Genomic DNA, 14,038 nt, shown 5'->3' on the forward strand with positions numbered 1-14,038 from the left:
TATCCCAAAATAGCTATTCCACTTCTTTTGAACAAGTCCATTATTTCAAAATATAACGGGCTCACTATTAGACATTCCTGTAAACCTTGTTTCAGAACAGCAGTTTATTTTAAAATTTGTCGCTGTGTGGACAACACCAAATTTCAAAATAAGCTATTTCAAAATTAACTCGAAATAAGCTACACAATTTGCATAGCTCCAATTCTGTATCTCATTTCAAGCTCAGGGTGCAGTTTAGACGCACACTAGTTGACTTTTGGTAAAGTTTGGAAAGAGCCTGAATTTACTGACTTCTGGCTTGTAGTTGAGCAAGGACATTCTGATTATGGCTGGATATAAAGTTTTCCTTAGTAAACATACATTTGTGACTCACTCATGATGGCTAAATGATAATACCCATATTGGAAATATTAAAATAGTTGTGATGCCTGTGAAATTATTATCCTTGATTATTATTAATATTACAGTATTGATTAGAGCTTCAATCTGGATTAGGGCCACATTGTTTTATCTGCTGTAAAAACAGTCACAAAGACTTTATAGGTACTGATGATGCTTATTGTACCATACCGTACATTTATCAAAAATTTCTCGTGATAACAGAAAGTGTGTGAGAGAGATGTTACATGGAATTTATGGTAACATCATTTAAAATATTTCCTGTAATCTTATTTGAAATATTAGTTGCTGTCTTGGATTTATTACTTTCACAGGATGTTTTTGCCCATCAATTTTACCCGCTTGATCCATACTTCCTCCAGTTCCCTGACACTGTCTGCATTTGCCTGTCTGCCCCACATCACTGTTGAGTTCTTTCTTCCCACCCTGGCATCTGGTCCTTACCCACTGAAATAGTTCTTTATTGCTATACCATTTAGCACTACAAGGCTGTGTCTACACTGGCATCCCTTCCGGAAAAGGGATGCTAATGTAGCACGTTGGAATAGGCAAATCCGCAGGGGATTTAAATATCCCCCGCGGCATTTGCATTAACATGGCTGCCACTTTTTTCCGGCTTGGGGAAAAGCCGGAGAAAAGCGCCAGTCTAGACGTTATTCTCCGGAAAATAAAGCCTTTTCCGGAGGATTTCTTGAAAGTAGGAATAAGAAATCCTCCGGAAAAGGCTTTATTTTCCGGAGAATAACATCTAGACTGGCGCTTTTCTACGGCTTTTCCCCAAGCCGGAAAAAAGCGGCAGCCATGTTAATGCAAATGCCGCGGGGGATATTTAAATCCCCCGCGGATTTGCCTATTCCAACGTGCTACATTAGCATCCCTTTTCCGGAAGGGATGCCAGTGTAGACACAGCAGTATGATCCAATGGATTTGATTAGGTCCATTTAGGATTATAACATTACACTCATGAATTATAAGAATTTTGTCCCCACAAATTGCAGTGTTCAAGGCTGAGTCTATGTATTATTAATCCATAAATAACCCTTAATGATGACATAAGTAGTGGAAATTGTTAGCTCAGTGACTAAAACAATGAACAATAGAGGGATGAAAATATACTTTGTGGCTTGTGAGCAGTTGCATATGCTGCTAGTGCCCATTCTTTCTCTCACTTAAGTTGGTTTGTGTTTTGCCTTTGATTTCATCAGAAACAAGACTGTGCTCTTGGGCTTAGAAATATTCCGGAATTCTTAAATGTATTTTTTTCAGTTACTCACTGCCAGCCTTTGACCAGAGATGGACAGTTAAGAAGGGTAGATGCTAATGATAAATCAACTGATGGCGCTTCCAAAGTAAGGCAGATTCTAATGATTTGGAGATTGGGTGGATATTGGGGATTGGGTAGAATATTTGGAGATTGGGTAGAATGCTCTGTAAGCACCTGGCCAAAATCCCAGTCATCTCAGGGGCCACACTGACCTGTGCAATGTCCCTGATTTGGGAAGATGCTAGGGGAATTAAAGCTTCTTTAACCTCGTATTCACATGCGCTGCATGTTTCGTACAATGTCTAAGAGTACAGAGCAGAATTTCCTTTGTGCTTTGTTTAATAATATGCTACAGCTCTAAATAACAAAGAGGCATTTTAAGTTTTAAAATGTGATCTATTTTGTTGGGTTGATTTCCACATCTTTTCATTGGCAATGTGTCTTTTCTTTAGGATCAGAAATAAAAATGGGTTGAAACTCTGGCATCTAACCTCCCTGACTATAAATAGCTACACACGATTATAGGAGCCATGTTAGCTTCTGTTGCTAGAAAAAATCAGGTAGCTCAATTCTTTTAATTATATAGAACGTATAGGGCCTAATCTTCACCTAGTATAAATTGCCTTAGCTGCTTGAGGTATATTGCTTGTAACAGGTATGCTAATTCACATCTTGGCTTGCCTTCTGTGCTGTAAACCCCAAGAGCTCCACATCTTTCCATTGAGGGAATAACTCTTAGAATCTATACATTCTGGCAAGCAGTGAATAATGAGATAACTGAATCTTCTTTGGCGGCTACACCTGAATTAGCCTCCAAATTGTTGGGCTTAATAGAATTTGGCAGGGGTTCCCAAACTTTTTGACACAGGGACCAGTAAATCCATTCACGAGCTTTTGGAGGACCAGTAACATTCATTTGCATATTTGCATATTCATTACACAAATGATGAATATTCAAATAAGCTGTTTCTGGTCCTCCCAAAGCCCCCAGTACCAGCTTTAGCAAAGCTTTTGATACGGCCACCCACAATATTCTTGCCAGCAAGTTAAGGGAACATGGATTGGATAAATGGACTGTAAGAGGGATAGAAAGCTGGCTAGACCAGGGTTTCCCAAACTTTTTACTTTAGTTGGAACCCGGTTTTTTTCAGTATTGTTTTTTGCAGCCCAAAAATATAAATGCATATAAAAAAAGAATGAAAAATGAATAAATTTTCAGTGTTTCCCCCGGCTGCATCCTCTGCCCAGCCTGGGCCAGGGCTTCAGGGATCCAGCGCCGCACGGGCACTCCAGGAGGCGGGAGCAGGAGCAGATTGGGGGTTGGGTATCTGGCTAGAAGGGAGGGTGCAAGGAGGGGTAGGTTTGCTAGGTGTCTGGTTTGGTACCGGACATTCCAGTATTTGAGGATTCTGTCTGGGAAACAAATTGGGAAAATACCGGACATATAAAATGTCCGGTATTTTCTAATTAGGTAAGTTTTATTATAATTAGGTGCATCAGTAGGTAGCTGTGAACTGGCTGGCTGGTAGATGTGCTAATGCTGTGTGAGTGTGTCTACCAGCCAGGCAGTTTGCAACTACTCGAGGGAGGGTATGGGCGGGGGGGGGAAATGGTATCCGCGGGGCCGGACTCACTGATGTTCCCGGGTCTGCATGTGCCCGGGTCAGTCCTGCTTCCCGCCTGCCAATTCAGTTCCCCCCTCCCCCGCTTCTCCTCCCTATCTCCCCCATCCAGCCCTGCTTCCAGTGGCCGGTTTTCCTCTGCTCCTCACCAATCTCCCCTGGCCAGCCCTGCTCCCCCTGACAACCCGCCCTCCCAGCCTCACTTACCCCACCCTCTCCCAGTTGGCCGATTCTCCCCCTCTTCTCCTCCCAATCTCCCCTGGCCAGCCCCGGTGTGCCCCATCCAGCCCTGATTCCAGAGGCTGGTTCTCCCATCCTCCTCCTCCTGATCTCCCCCGGCCATCCCCTCTCCCCCCTCCCTGGTCCCAGACCCCCGTCCAGACCTGCTTCTGCCGGCTCCCTGCCCTCCCCCTATCTCTGCCGGACTGCCCCGTTGGCCCCAACCCTGCTTCTCGGCGACCAGTTCCCCCCCCCCACACACACACCTCCTCCCAGCCCGTCCTGCACCCCTCCCGGCAGCCACACTGAGACCCGGTATTTTTTCCCCACGGCCCTGTATTGGGCTGCAGCCCATAGTTTGGGAAACACTTGAGTTCGGTGTTTCTACAGAAATGGTTTATTAAACACTTTTAGACTAGGGAAGACTATATTACATCACTTAAAGGAATCTGGGCTATCCGCAGTTAATTTGTGGTTACAGCTTATTAAAAACAACCATTCATATAGCATCTAACATACAATGTTAGACAAAGATTGTCTTCCATTATATTCAGGCCAATGTACAAACGTCCTGCTCTGGTGTAACATTATTGATTTCAGTGGAGTTACACTTGGGATTAGTCTGGCTGTCTTTATTATTGAAAGATTAAATCCCACTACAGAAAGCCATTACATCACATGGTACTTATATCATTTAGTTTCTTTAGACCCAGTCTCTGTCATTTCATTTTCCTTTCTTGTCTGCTATTCATTGAAATAAATGCTGGGATTTTAAATGAATTGCTGTCTTTTTCTTTATTGATTCCCACAGTGCAACCTAGCCATTCATGACTGTATTTGAACACGTCTGGTGCTATTTAGGTTGTATTACTAGTTTTGTGGTGCTTCTTTGGTGTCTTCTCTATATTACTGTCTGTGCTACATGTAATGTATTCCCATTAATGACATATGCACTCTATACCGTATCTTGTTAGTTCATGTTCTACACAGCTTTATAAAAATAATCGAAAGAGATAGTAAGTAGAGCTTTGTTATAAATGTATTATCAAACTTAATTTACAATGTTTGTTCATGTAACATCTTACCTTTTTGGTTATTAATTGTTTGGTACATTATGTTTGCTGAACTTAGTTGCTATAATAAAATGCAATGAATTGTTAAAGTTGAACATTTCACATTTCAAGTTCAATTGCAATCAGTGTATTATATTTTCAGAATTTATATCTGTTAGAATGAATGGAACAATGCATAATATAAAACTATTCCTAGGATATTAAATGAGCACATATTGGTATTCTCTAATCTTTTGTTATTCGTTTAACATTTTAGCAGATAATCCACAGTATAAACTGTTTCTATCACCAGCCAGTGAAAGGTATGCACCTATCTGAAAGATAGAGTAAATTGAATCCCATATAGCAGAAATAAACTACAGGTGTTGGATATTTAAGAATTTGCCAAGATGAAGCAAACATTACTTCATTAAAAAGTTATATGTATTGTATGTATGTTTGTATTAATTATTGTGATTGATAGATGCATTTCTATAAAATAGGAAAAAAGAAGGCATTTTAAAAGAATAGAAAAGGAATGAATATTTAGCAAATCTTTCCCTTACCTTGACTGAAAATGCTGAAATTATCTGTGATACAGGATTCTGTGTTCCAAACCATGATTTTACTTTCCATTAATCTGGATCCTTTTCGTGGAACAATACTATTTTGCAAATATTGTCAGTAATCTGTGGATTTAGTAATAGTTCCTATACTGTGATTACTCTTTTGAGCAATCGTCAAACTGCATGAGAGAGATGTGTTTTACCATTAGGCTCCTCCTTTCAGTAAGGGAGGATACATTTCTATTACCATATCTTGTTCTGCATCCACCCAGTTTTGCCATAAAGGACAACAGAAACAGAACCATGAAAATATGCTTCAGTTACTATAGCTGATGTGTTAGGAGGGAAGAGTTTTTCCTCACTGGGCTTTTTGGAATGGAATAACTCCCTCAGCTCACCTTTGGGCAGAGGACATGCAGTATGATCACAAGCCTTGAGAAGGCATCATGAAGAAACCACTATGACTGCACCAAGTTACACATATTATTCAGTCTCCGGTGCTATTATGAGGTGAGGATAATGTATTACCAGAAAAGTCAACACTGGTTGCACATTAATTGAGCAGAGCACACCTTCCAGATTACAACATGGATGGGTCTCCAGAACACATTATCTATCACCATGCTAGAGTAACTTTGCCTCTCCAGCGGGAAATTCCACATAAACCAATAAAGAACCCAACAGGATGGAGTGTTAAAATCAGTGAAATGATTCATTCTCCAAGCCAGAGCTCAAGGAGCAAGCACCAAAGTACTTTACTCCTTAGTATCAAGTGAGGGATGAATGGTGTGTACCAAGCAGGTTTTTGTTTAAAAGGGAATAAGCACTAATCCCATCTGATTTAAGATCAGACATCATTAGATGGATATATTCTTCACACCTTGGTATAGACACATGCCTTGAATAATCCAGGGAGTATATACTGGCCAGGGATAAATATCCAGTTGAGCGTGTCCATGGGACAGTATAAAATGTGCAGAAAGTATACAGATCAACATCATCTCCATGAAATCCCAACTCTGTGAAGAGGTTGGAACAGACTTGTATACTTTTAATGATCGCAACTACCAGATGACAACAGACTACTAGTGCCATTACTGGCAGGTGAGCTATCTGCCAATGCTCAGGCAAGAATGGTGGGCAGGAAACTGATGCTTCTATTTAGCAAGGTGTGGCATACCTGACATGCTATGCTCAAAAGCTCAATCAATGAGCACCAGTACTCTGCAGCATTATTCGAATGATTTAGCACCAAAGGAGAATTTGAGCACAAGAAGTGTTTCCCTAGGTAACCAGAGTTGGCAGTAAAAGCAGTGTAGACAAAAGTGATAGGGAGGAATCCCTTGCTGGCAGCATTGGACCATTTTACAATACATTCCCCCACAATTTAGATCGGGGTGGGCAATTAAAAAACAGCAGCTCACAGGGTTAGTCCTTGGCAGACTGCCGCTGCTATGTTTACATGCACCTCCATAGGTATAGGAGGATCGCAGCTCTGGTTGGCCACAAACTGCTGTTTGCCAACTGGGCTCTGGACTGACGGTCCCTTAGCCACGGGATTGGCTCTGGTCCCACCAGACTTCCAGCCACTGGAACCCTCTGCTGCTGGACTCCCAGCCAGGACCTGTTCCCAGCTATTGGGATTCTCTTATCTTGGGTCTCTCTGGTCTGGCAATGTCTATGCTGACACGGATGTTGCTGAATCAGTGAACTCCTGGACCAGAGAGGTTCAATCTGTCTGTACCTGTAAGAAATGTAAGTGCAGGATGAAGTGTGGAGTGCTTGGATAAGGGCTTTGGGTTGGGGCGGTGCAGGAGTCAGAGCAAAGTTGGGAGGCACACAAGTCAGGGGCAGAGGGTTGTGGGGGAGGGGAGCTCAGGGCAGGGAGTTGGGGGGCTGAGAGTGAAGCTCAGGTTTGAGATTAAGGCCACCTCTGCCTGGCCACCAGCTCCTCAGGGCTGGCCATGGCAATGGGGACCATACTGCCTGGCCGCCCAAGCACCAGGGCAGTAAGGACCATGCTGCCCGACCATTTGAGCACTGAGGCTGGAGCATTGAGAGCCCTGCCCACAGCTGGCCTGTTTCTTACCAGTGCATCACACCAGTTTTCTTTCACCTTTGCCTTTGGCCCCAGCAAGTCAGCATGCTCTGGCACATGAGATAAAACAATGAATATTAAAAGGAAAGTCTTGGTACCTCCACCAACTATTTTTTCCTGTAGTCTGAGAGCCTCCCTTCATGTGGCTGGTACATGAAGGGAGGCTCTCGGACTACAGGAAAAAATAGTTGGTGGAGGTACCAAGAAGTCAGTCTGTTTTGCATAGTGCTTGAATTCTAGCTGCAGTTGCAGCATGTCTGTTAAAAAAGAGCCTGTTTAGTTTTCGAAACATGGAATGCTCTCATGTTATTATCCTGGACATGGTATGGAAATCACAGATGTTCATTGGTTAGTTTATATTTTATATATCAATATCATTATCAAAAATTTCACAGGGGTAGCTGAGTTATCAAAATAATTTTTTCCTCCACGAAACTCCTTATACAAGGAAGTATTGTTACTTATAGTTTACAACAAGGGAAACTGAACTAATACTACTATCCTCCAGAAATTATGTATTCTTGGTCCTGGATTTACTTCACCTTCCTACGCTCAGATCACGGGATCAGATTTGCCTTGCAACATGCTGATAACAAAATAATTTTTTAGAAACCAAGAGTCATGTGTCTTGTTCACAAAATCCTAATGCGGTCAGACATAAGGCCCCTTATGCCTTTTATAAAGAGCAGTGGTGCTGACTTATAAAGACAAATACTTTTAGCTTCATTTTCACATTCACCAGTGCACATTTAGGTGCTGGGACTGGTGTACATGGGCAGTGTCTACAGAAAATATACACTGATTAGAAATGAGCTGTTCAAATCTAACACTCTTGGTCAATTACATATTTCACTGCTTGTTCAAAATTGCAGTGCAGAAGCACTGTATAGAATGGCACAGCATGAAATTAAACCAGAGTTTCACATTGATTACTTGCATTTGTCATTCCCCACTCCTCCCCAAGTTCTGCTTTTGGGCTTTACCTTTATTACAAACTGTTCATGAGACTATTTGTATGTGTTGTGTGAAATCATGGCAAACATTTCTCAGACCTAGCCCTCCAAAAGACAGATGAGAGAGGGTAGGATGAATGAGTCAATAGTTGAAATGAATTGTAATGGTCAGTAAACCTTTCCAGCTCCACCTCAAAAATGCTGGTAATCTGTTGCACCGAGTTTCATATTTTGCCTGCCATGTTTGCAGATATAATATGGGAAATGTGTGGGTAAAGCACTGAGCATTTTCAGTGATTAAATGGTGAGAACATTTTAGCGGATGACCCTTTCACATTGCTGCCTACAGCTATGTACAGTAGATCACCACCTGTCATATTTAATCAGACAATCTCCTTGACTGGTTAGCAACAAGTTTCTTATGTTTCTCATATGTCGCCTCATCAGTAGAATATCCTTCTGTAGTTATTAGGTTTTTAGTAGGGTGTTAAATGTAGTGTGCTGATCTAAACCCTTTTTAAAATCTAATGTGATGTTTTCTTTCCGTTTCTGAGGGGCCTCAGGCACTGAATACAAAATAGCTTTGAACCTTCCCAATTTCACCCACCCACTCTGCCTTTGATCTTTAATCTTTACTCACTGCAAACGAAGATCCAAGCAGAAGCTAGGAGGCATTACAGCTAAGTGTAAACTGTAGACCTGGGGGATGTTATTACATTGCAGAAAGACTGTTGTGCCTATGGCAGTAAAGCCAGTCCGACTCCAAATAAACTTGTGACATGGCAAGCACATTAACATGAAAATAATCACAGCTCAGATACTCCAGAGAACATTCAGTCCTCTGATTCAATGACAAAATTGGTGTATATTTCTGGCTAGGAAATTAGAAATGATTATACAGTTTTGTTAGTAGCACAGCATGCTGTGCTTTGCAATGTGATTATTTCTGTTTCTGTTACATTAGCACTGAGAGCATTTCTACACTGAATTAGGGGAGCAAGCTTCTCAGGCTATGTACACACACTGTATTAGCTGTGTGGATGTAGCTCTAACACTGTGCTCTGGGCTCCCAAATCCACCCATGCCCACGGGCTCCCAAACCCACAGGCTTCAAAGTCCAAGCTGCAGTGTCTATGATTAGGCTCGCCATTGAGCAGGGCAAAGAGGGAGTTGCCTCTGGGCCCAGTGAGTCAAAAAGCCTGGGCCTTCTGGACACTGCTACCAAAGGAAAGATGGTAGCCAGAGTCCTGGAACTTCTGAATTGCCTCTGGAGCTCTGCACAGTGTGCTCCAAGCAGCTTTGAAGGCTGGCTGCCTCCAGACTCTCCCTTCTGCCTGAGGCCCCGCCCCTCCCAGCAGCATGGAAGAAGTCTCCTCCACCTTGTCCAAGGGCCTAACAAATCTGTTGCCTCCTCTCCCACCTCCTGTCTGTGATGCTAGATTCAGAGGGCTAGCATGAGTCTTGATAAAACAAGTCTGTGGATTTGGACTGGGAGGCTTAATCCCATGTGTAGAGGAAGTATTGCTCTTCCCATTTTACAGGTGAGAAACTAAGGCACAGAGAGTGTAATCAACTTGACCAAGGTCAGATAGGAAGTCTGCGGAAGAATCAGAAACTGAACTAGCTGTTCTGAGACCGTTCAAACCTTAGCCACCAGACCTGTGAGGCTGTCCCATCTCAGCAGCTATGCAGGGGTGAGCCTGGTCAGTACTGGAATGTGAGCCCTTCAGTGCATTGCTACAGTAGTGATTTTCAGTAGTTTAAACCATCTCAAAATCTCCAATATTGGCATTACATGGATATAGAACAGGACACATGGCAACCTGCAGAATTATGTGAACGTTTTTATTTGTTTGTTGTTTTTGGAAAGTGGTAGGCTAGGCCAACTTCTAATTTAGGAGTTCCCCATCTAAGCTTCAGTCTAACGTGCGGAGCACTGTGGGCGTGATTCAGTATAGCACTTAGCATGTGCTTAGCTTGAAGCCAATGGTATTGATCGTCTCTTTAGACCATTTAAAAATATGTTAGTGGAGAAAAAGATGATAGATGCTGAAAAAGATATGGATGTAATATTAAGTGGAAAACATATGTTTGATTGTTTATTTTACTTCTTGCAAAAAGAAAACCTATTCTTTTGCTCTAGTATGGTATTTACAGTATTTTTTCTTTTTAAAAAATGTCTTACTATTTTGCTTTTTTGTTTGTCCTGCGCCTAACTGTTTGTTTTTTGCACAGGTTGCCATTTCTTCTCGCTGCTTGCAACATGGTTCATTTTGGGGCAGAAATTACCCTACTTGTAGTAAAAAGCTTCTGAAATCTAAGCCATTTTGTAAGGCAGCTCTATGAATTTTAGCACTACTGCCAGATCTTAAAATTAAGGAACTCTACTGATGCCCTAAGACATAGATATCATTTACGAGGCGTTTAGTGGGGAATTTAAGAAGTGTGAACACAGAACTCTAAGGCACGTCCCTTGCAAAAGTATACAGTGTAAAATAGTTTTAACATTCAGCACAGCACAAAAAATGTGACTCTTGCCTTGAATATTATGTTGGATTTTAGACTGATTCCAGATACACGTTCCCCTTGTCTAGTAATTTGTTTTAATTGTTTTAATGTTATTCTCTGTGAAAAGACTAAGGCTGAAATGCTAGGCTGTGTCTACATTGGCGTGATCTTGCGCCAAAGTGGCCGCTTTTGCGCAAAAACATGCTGCCTGTCTACACTGGCGGGGAGTTCTTGCGCAAGAACACTGACGTTCTAATGTGTGAAATCAGTGCTTCTTGCGCAAGAACTATGATGCTCCCGCTCAGGAACAAGCCCTCTTGCACAACTGTTCTTGCGCAAGAGGCCAGTGTAGACAGGCAACATTAATTTCTTGCGCAAAAAAGCCCGATGGCTAAAATGGCCATCAGAGCTTTCTTGCGCAAGAGAATGTCTACACTGGCACAGATGCTCTTGCGCAAAAGCACATCTCTTGCGCAAAGGCACATGCCAGTGTAGACGCTCTCTTGTGCAAATACTTTAACACAAGAACTCTTGCATTAAAGAGTACTTGCGCAAGATCATGCCAATGTAGACGTAGCCCTACAGTTTGAGCCACTTTGAAAAGACCCTTGCTCAGCCCTTGGGATTCTGCATAGGTACAGCTGTCCATACTAGTGTATCTGATGTAAGAGCCGGGCCTAAGTTGAGTGGACATCAGTGTATGAGGTGCACACCCAAATACTTTATAATATTGAAGAATATTGAAGAAATATTCTCCAGTTACGCTAAATGCAAAATCCTGGAAAAAATTACAGAAAATTGAGCAATTGAATTTCATAAGTAAGTACATTTTAGCAAACTGATTTGCTCTTGCTATAATGTAGAGATACATTTGCATTATGGATAAAGTGGAATTGACTGCTCATAATATTCTCACCACAGGTCAGTTACTCCGGCTAAAAATGTTTCGAGAGGATCATGGCTCTTGGATGACAATGTTCTTCAGCACCATTCTCTTCCTCTTCATTTTTTCTCACATTTACAATCTCTGCCTCCTTATGGCGGAAGATATGAGGTAGGTCATGTTTTTTTTTCCTTTTCTTCTATTGGTGCATATATTCTCTCTGGGATTTATTTTATAGTGTGCCCTGTATGATTAGCAGTTTACTATAAAGAAAACTCATTAGCGTTTGAAGTCTACCTTCTTCACACCTCTGTTTTTCTCCATTTAGGCATGATGGTAATTTAGCAGCCTGACTGATTAAGAGGTTTGGATGATCAGTGAAGAGCAGTATTAAGCTGATTACTTCACAATTATAAAAATGTGATACAGTTATTAATTATTAACCCAACTTACTAATTTGTAGTTTGTTCACAGAAAAACCTTCATTAAATTGAAAGTTAAGGTTGAGTATGTATCAGTAATCTAAGGGCAAAACTATTACAGGAACAATGTAATTATCCCCATATGAAGCATTACAGCTCAGGAAATTCAGATGATTAAATGGGTAAATATCTTGTTTACTTAACAAGCCAAAAAAGATTTTATTAAAGAATGTGGTGTGTTGTTTAATGGACTGAAATGCATCAGGAAAATATAAATGTGATGTATTATGAGTCCCATTGTGCTTCAAAAAAATATATGCAGCATCTGAGGTTTCATTACCAAGATAAGATGAAATAAAAGCTGAAATTAACTAAACGGTAAAACAGTTGGGGTAATAATGTGATCACCATAATAACACCAAACAAATTATGAAGTTGTATTGGTCTAATAGAAATGAAAAAGGGTGTTAAATGTAGGATAATTCTCCCAACTCATGGGCTACGTCTACACTGGCATGAATTTCCGGAAATGCTTAAAACGGAATAGTTTTCCGTTATACGTATTTCCGGAAAAGGAGCATCTACATTGGCAGGATGCTTTTCTGGAAAAGCCCTTTTTCCGGAAAAGCGTCTGTGGCCAATGTAGATGCGCTTTTCCGGAAAAAAGCCCCGATCGTCATTTTCGCGATTGGGGCTTTTTTCCGGAAAAGACTACTGGGCTGTCTACACTGGCCCTTTTCCAGAACAGTTTTCCGGAAAAAGGACTTTTGCCCAAGCGAGAGCAGCATAGTTTTTCCGGAAAAGCAGCTGATTTCTTACAGTAGATCGTCATTGCTTTTCTGGAAATTCAAGGAGCCAGTGTAGACAGCTCGCGGCTTATTCCGGAAAAGCGGCCCAGTGTAGACATGGCCATGAGGTTTAGGCTTTAGCAGTCCATCTTGCATTTTTATCTGTTATTGACTGTGTCATTTTGTTATTATCATGCTATATTTACCTTTGATTTCCCAAAAAATAGAAGATAGAACTAGCTTTTGGAGTTAGTGGATAGTGGGTTCTGCCTTGTGACAGTCTTAAATTTGTTGCTGTAACCATGCTTCGCATTCAGAAAGTTAATTCACTGTTTCCAGCACTTCAGGGCCTCACCTTTATTACTTTTTCTCTTCATTTGTTTGCATACTGCCAGCTGTGCTGAAACAACCCTGTGGTAGTCAAAGCCCATATGCATACAGACAGAAATGACCTATTTATAAAATAGCATGCATCAGTCAAACTATCCATTTTCTTATATAACATGAAATAAAATCTCCCCATGCTTGGGGTTTATGCCAGTCTGATATATATAGAAAATTGTTATGGCACATTGACTGTACTATGCCTGGTGAATCATTTGAACTTACCAAATGCTCTGAAGGTTTACTGGAATTTGTTTAGTATATTTCTAGCATAGTGGGTAAAAATGTAAGCAAACAGTAAAAATGTCATTCTTCAATGCTGTGACTTTGATGTAGAATAAGATCACTTTCTTCCACATCAAATATGTATTTGGTATATAGGCAGTCCCTGGGTTACGTACAAGATAGGGACTATAGGTTTGTTCTTAAGTTGAATTTGTACGTAAGTCGGAACTGGCTCCAGATTCAGCCGCTGCTGCTGAAACTGACCAGGGGCTGACTACAGGAAGCCTAAGGTAGAGTTGCTCTGCCCCCAGCTTCCTGGAATCAGTCACTGACCAGTTTCAACAGCGGCTGAATCTGGAGCCTGGGACAGAACAGCTGGGGCGCTGCTGGGTAGGTCTCCCCAGGACCAACCCGGCAGCACCCCAGCTGCTCTACCCCAGGCGTCCACAACAAAAGCCTGGTCTGCTGGGGGGGGGGGGGGGGGGACGCACTAGTTGCGCCTCCCGCCCAGCAGACCAGGGAGACGCGGAGCAAAGCTAAGTTAGTTCAAATTAGCGCTGTAGTGTAGACATACCCTTAGAGAGTGGATTTCCTCTTACCATAGCAAATGTAATGCTCATGGAAGCTGCTTGTTTGACTCCATGGTTATTGCATA

At 41.7% G+C, this 14,038-nt stretch overlaps 1 protein-coding gene across 1 annotated transcript in view; it reads left to right on the top strand.

Moving 5' to 3' along the window:
• TMEM117 (transmembrane protein 117) overlaps positions 1-14,038 on the top strand; it is a 372,323-nt gene that overhangs the window by 45,907 nt on the left and 312,378 nt on the right. Inside the window, exon 3 of the mRNA XM_006126495.5 lies at positions 11,603-11,735. Within this exon, the coding sequence (XP_006126557.4) occupies positions 11,603-11,735 (133 nt within the window). The remainder of the gene's footprint in view (positions 1-11,602; positions 11,736-14,038) is intronic.

Source organism: Pelodiscus sinensis, chromosome 1 (assembly GCF_052426305.1).
Source record: "Pelodiscus sinensis isolate ZL-2025 chromosome 1, ASM5242630v1, whole genome shotgun sequence".
Classification (NCBI taxonomy): domain Eukaryota; kingdom Metazoa; phylum Chordata; order Testudines; family Trionychidae; genus Pelodiscus; species Pelodiscus sinensis.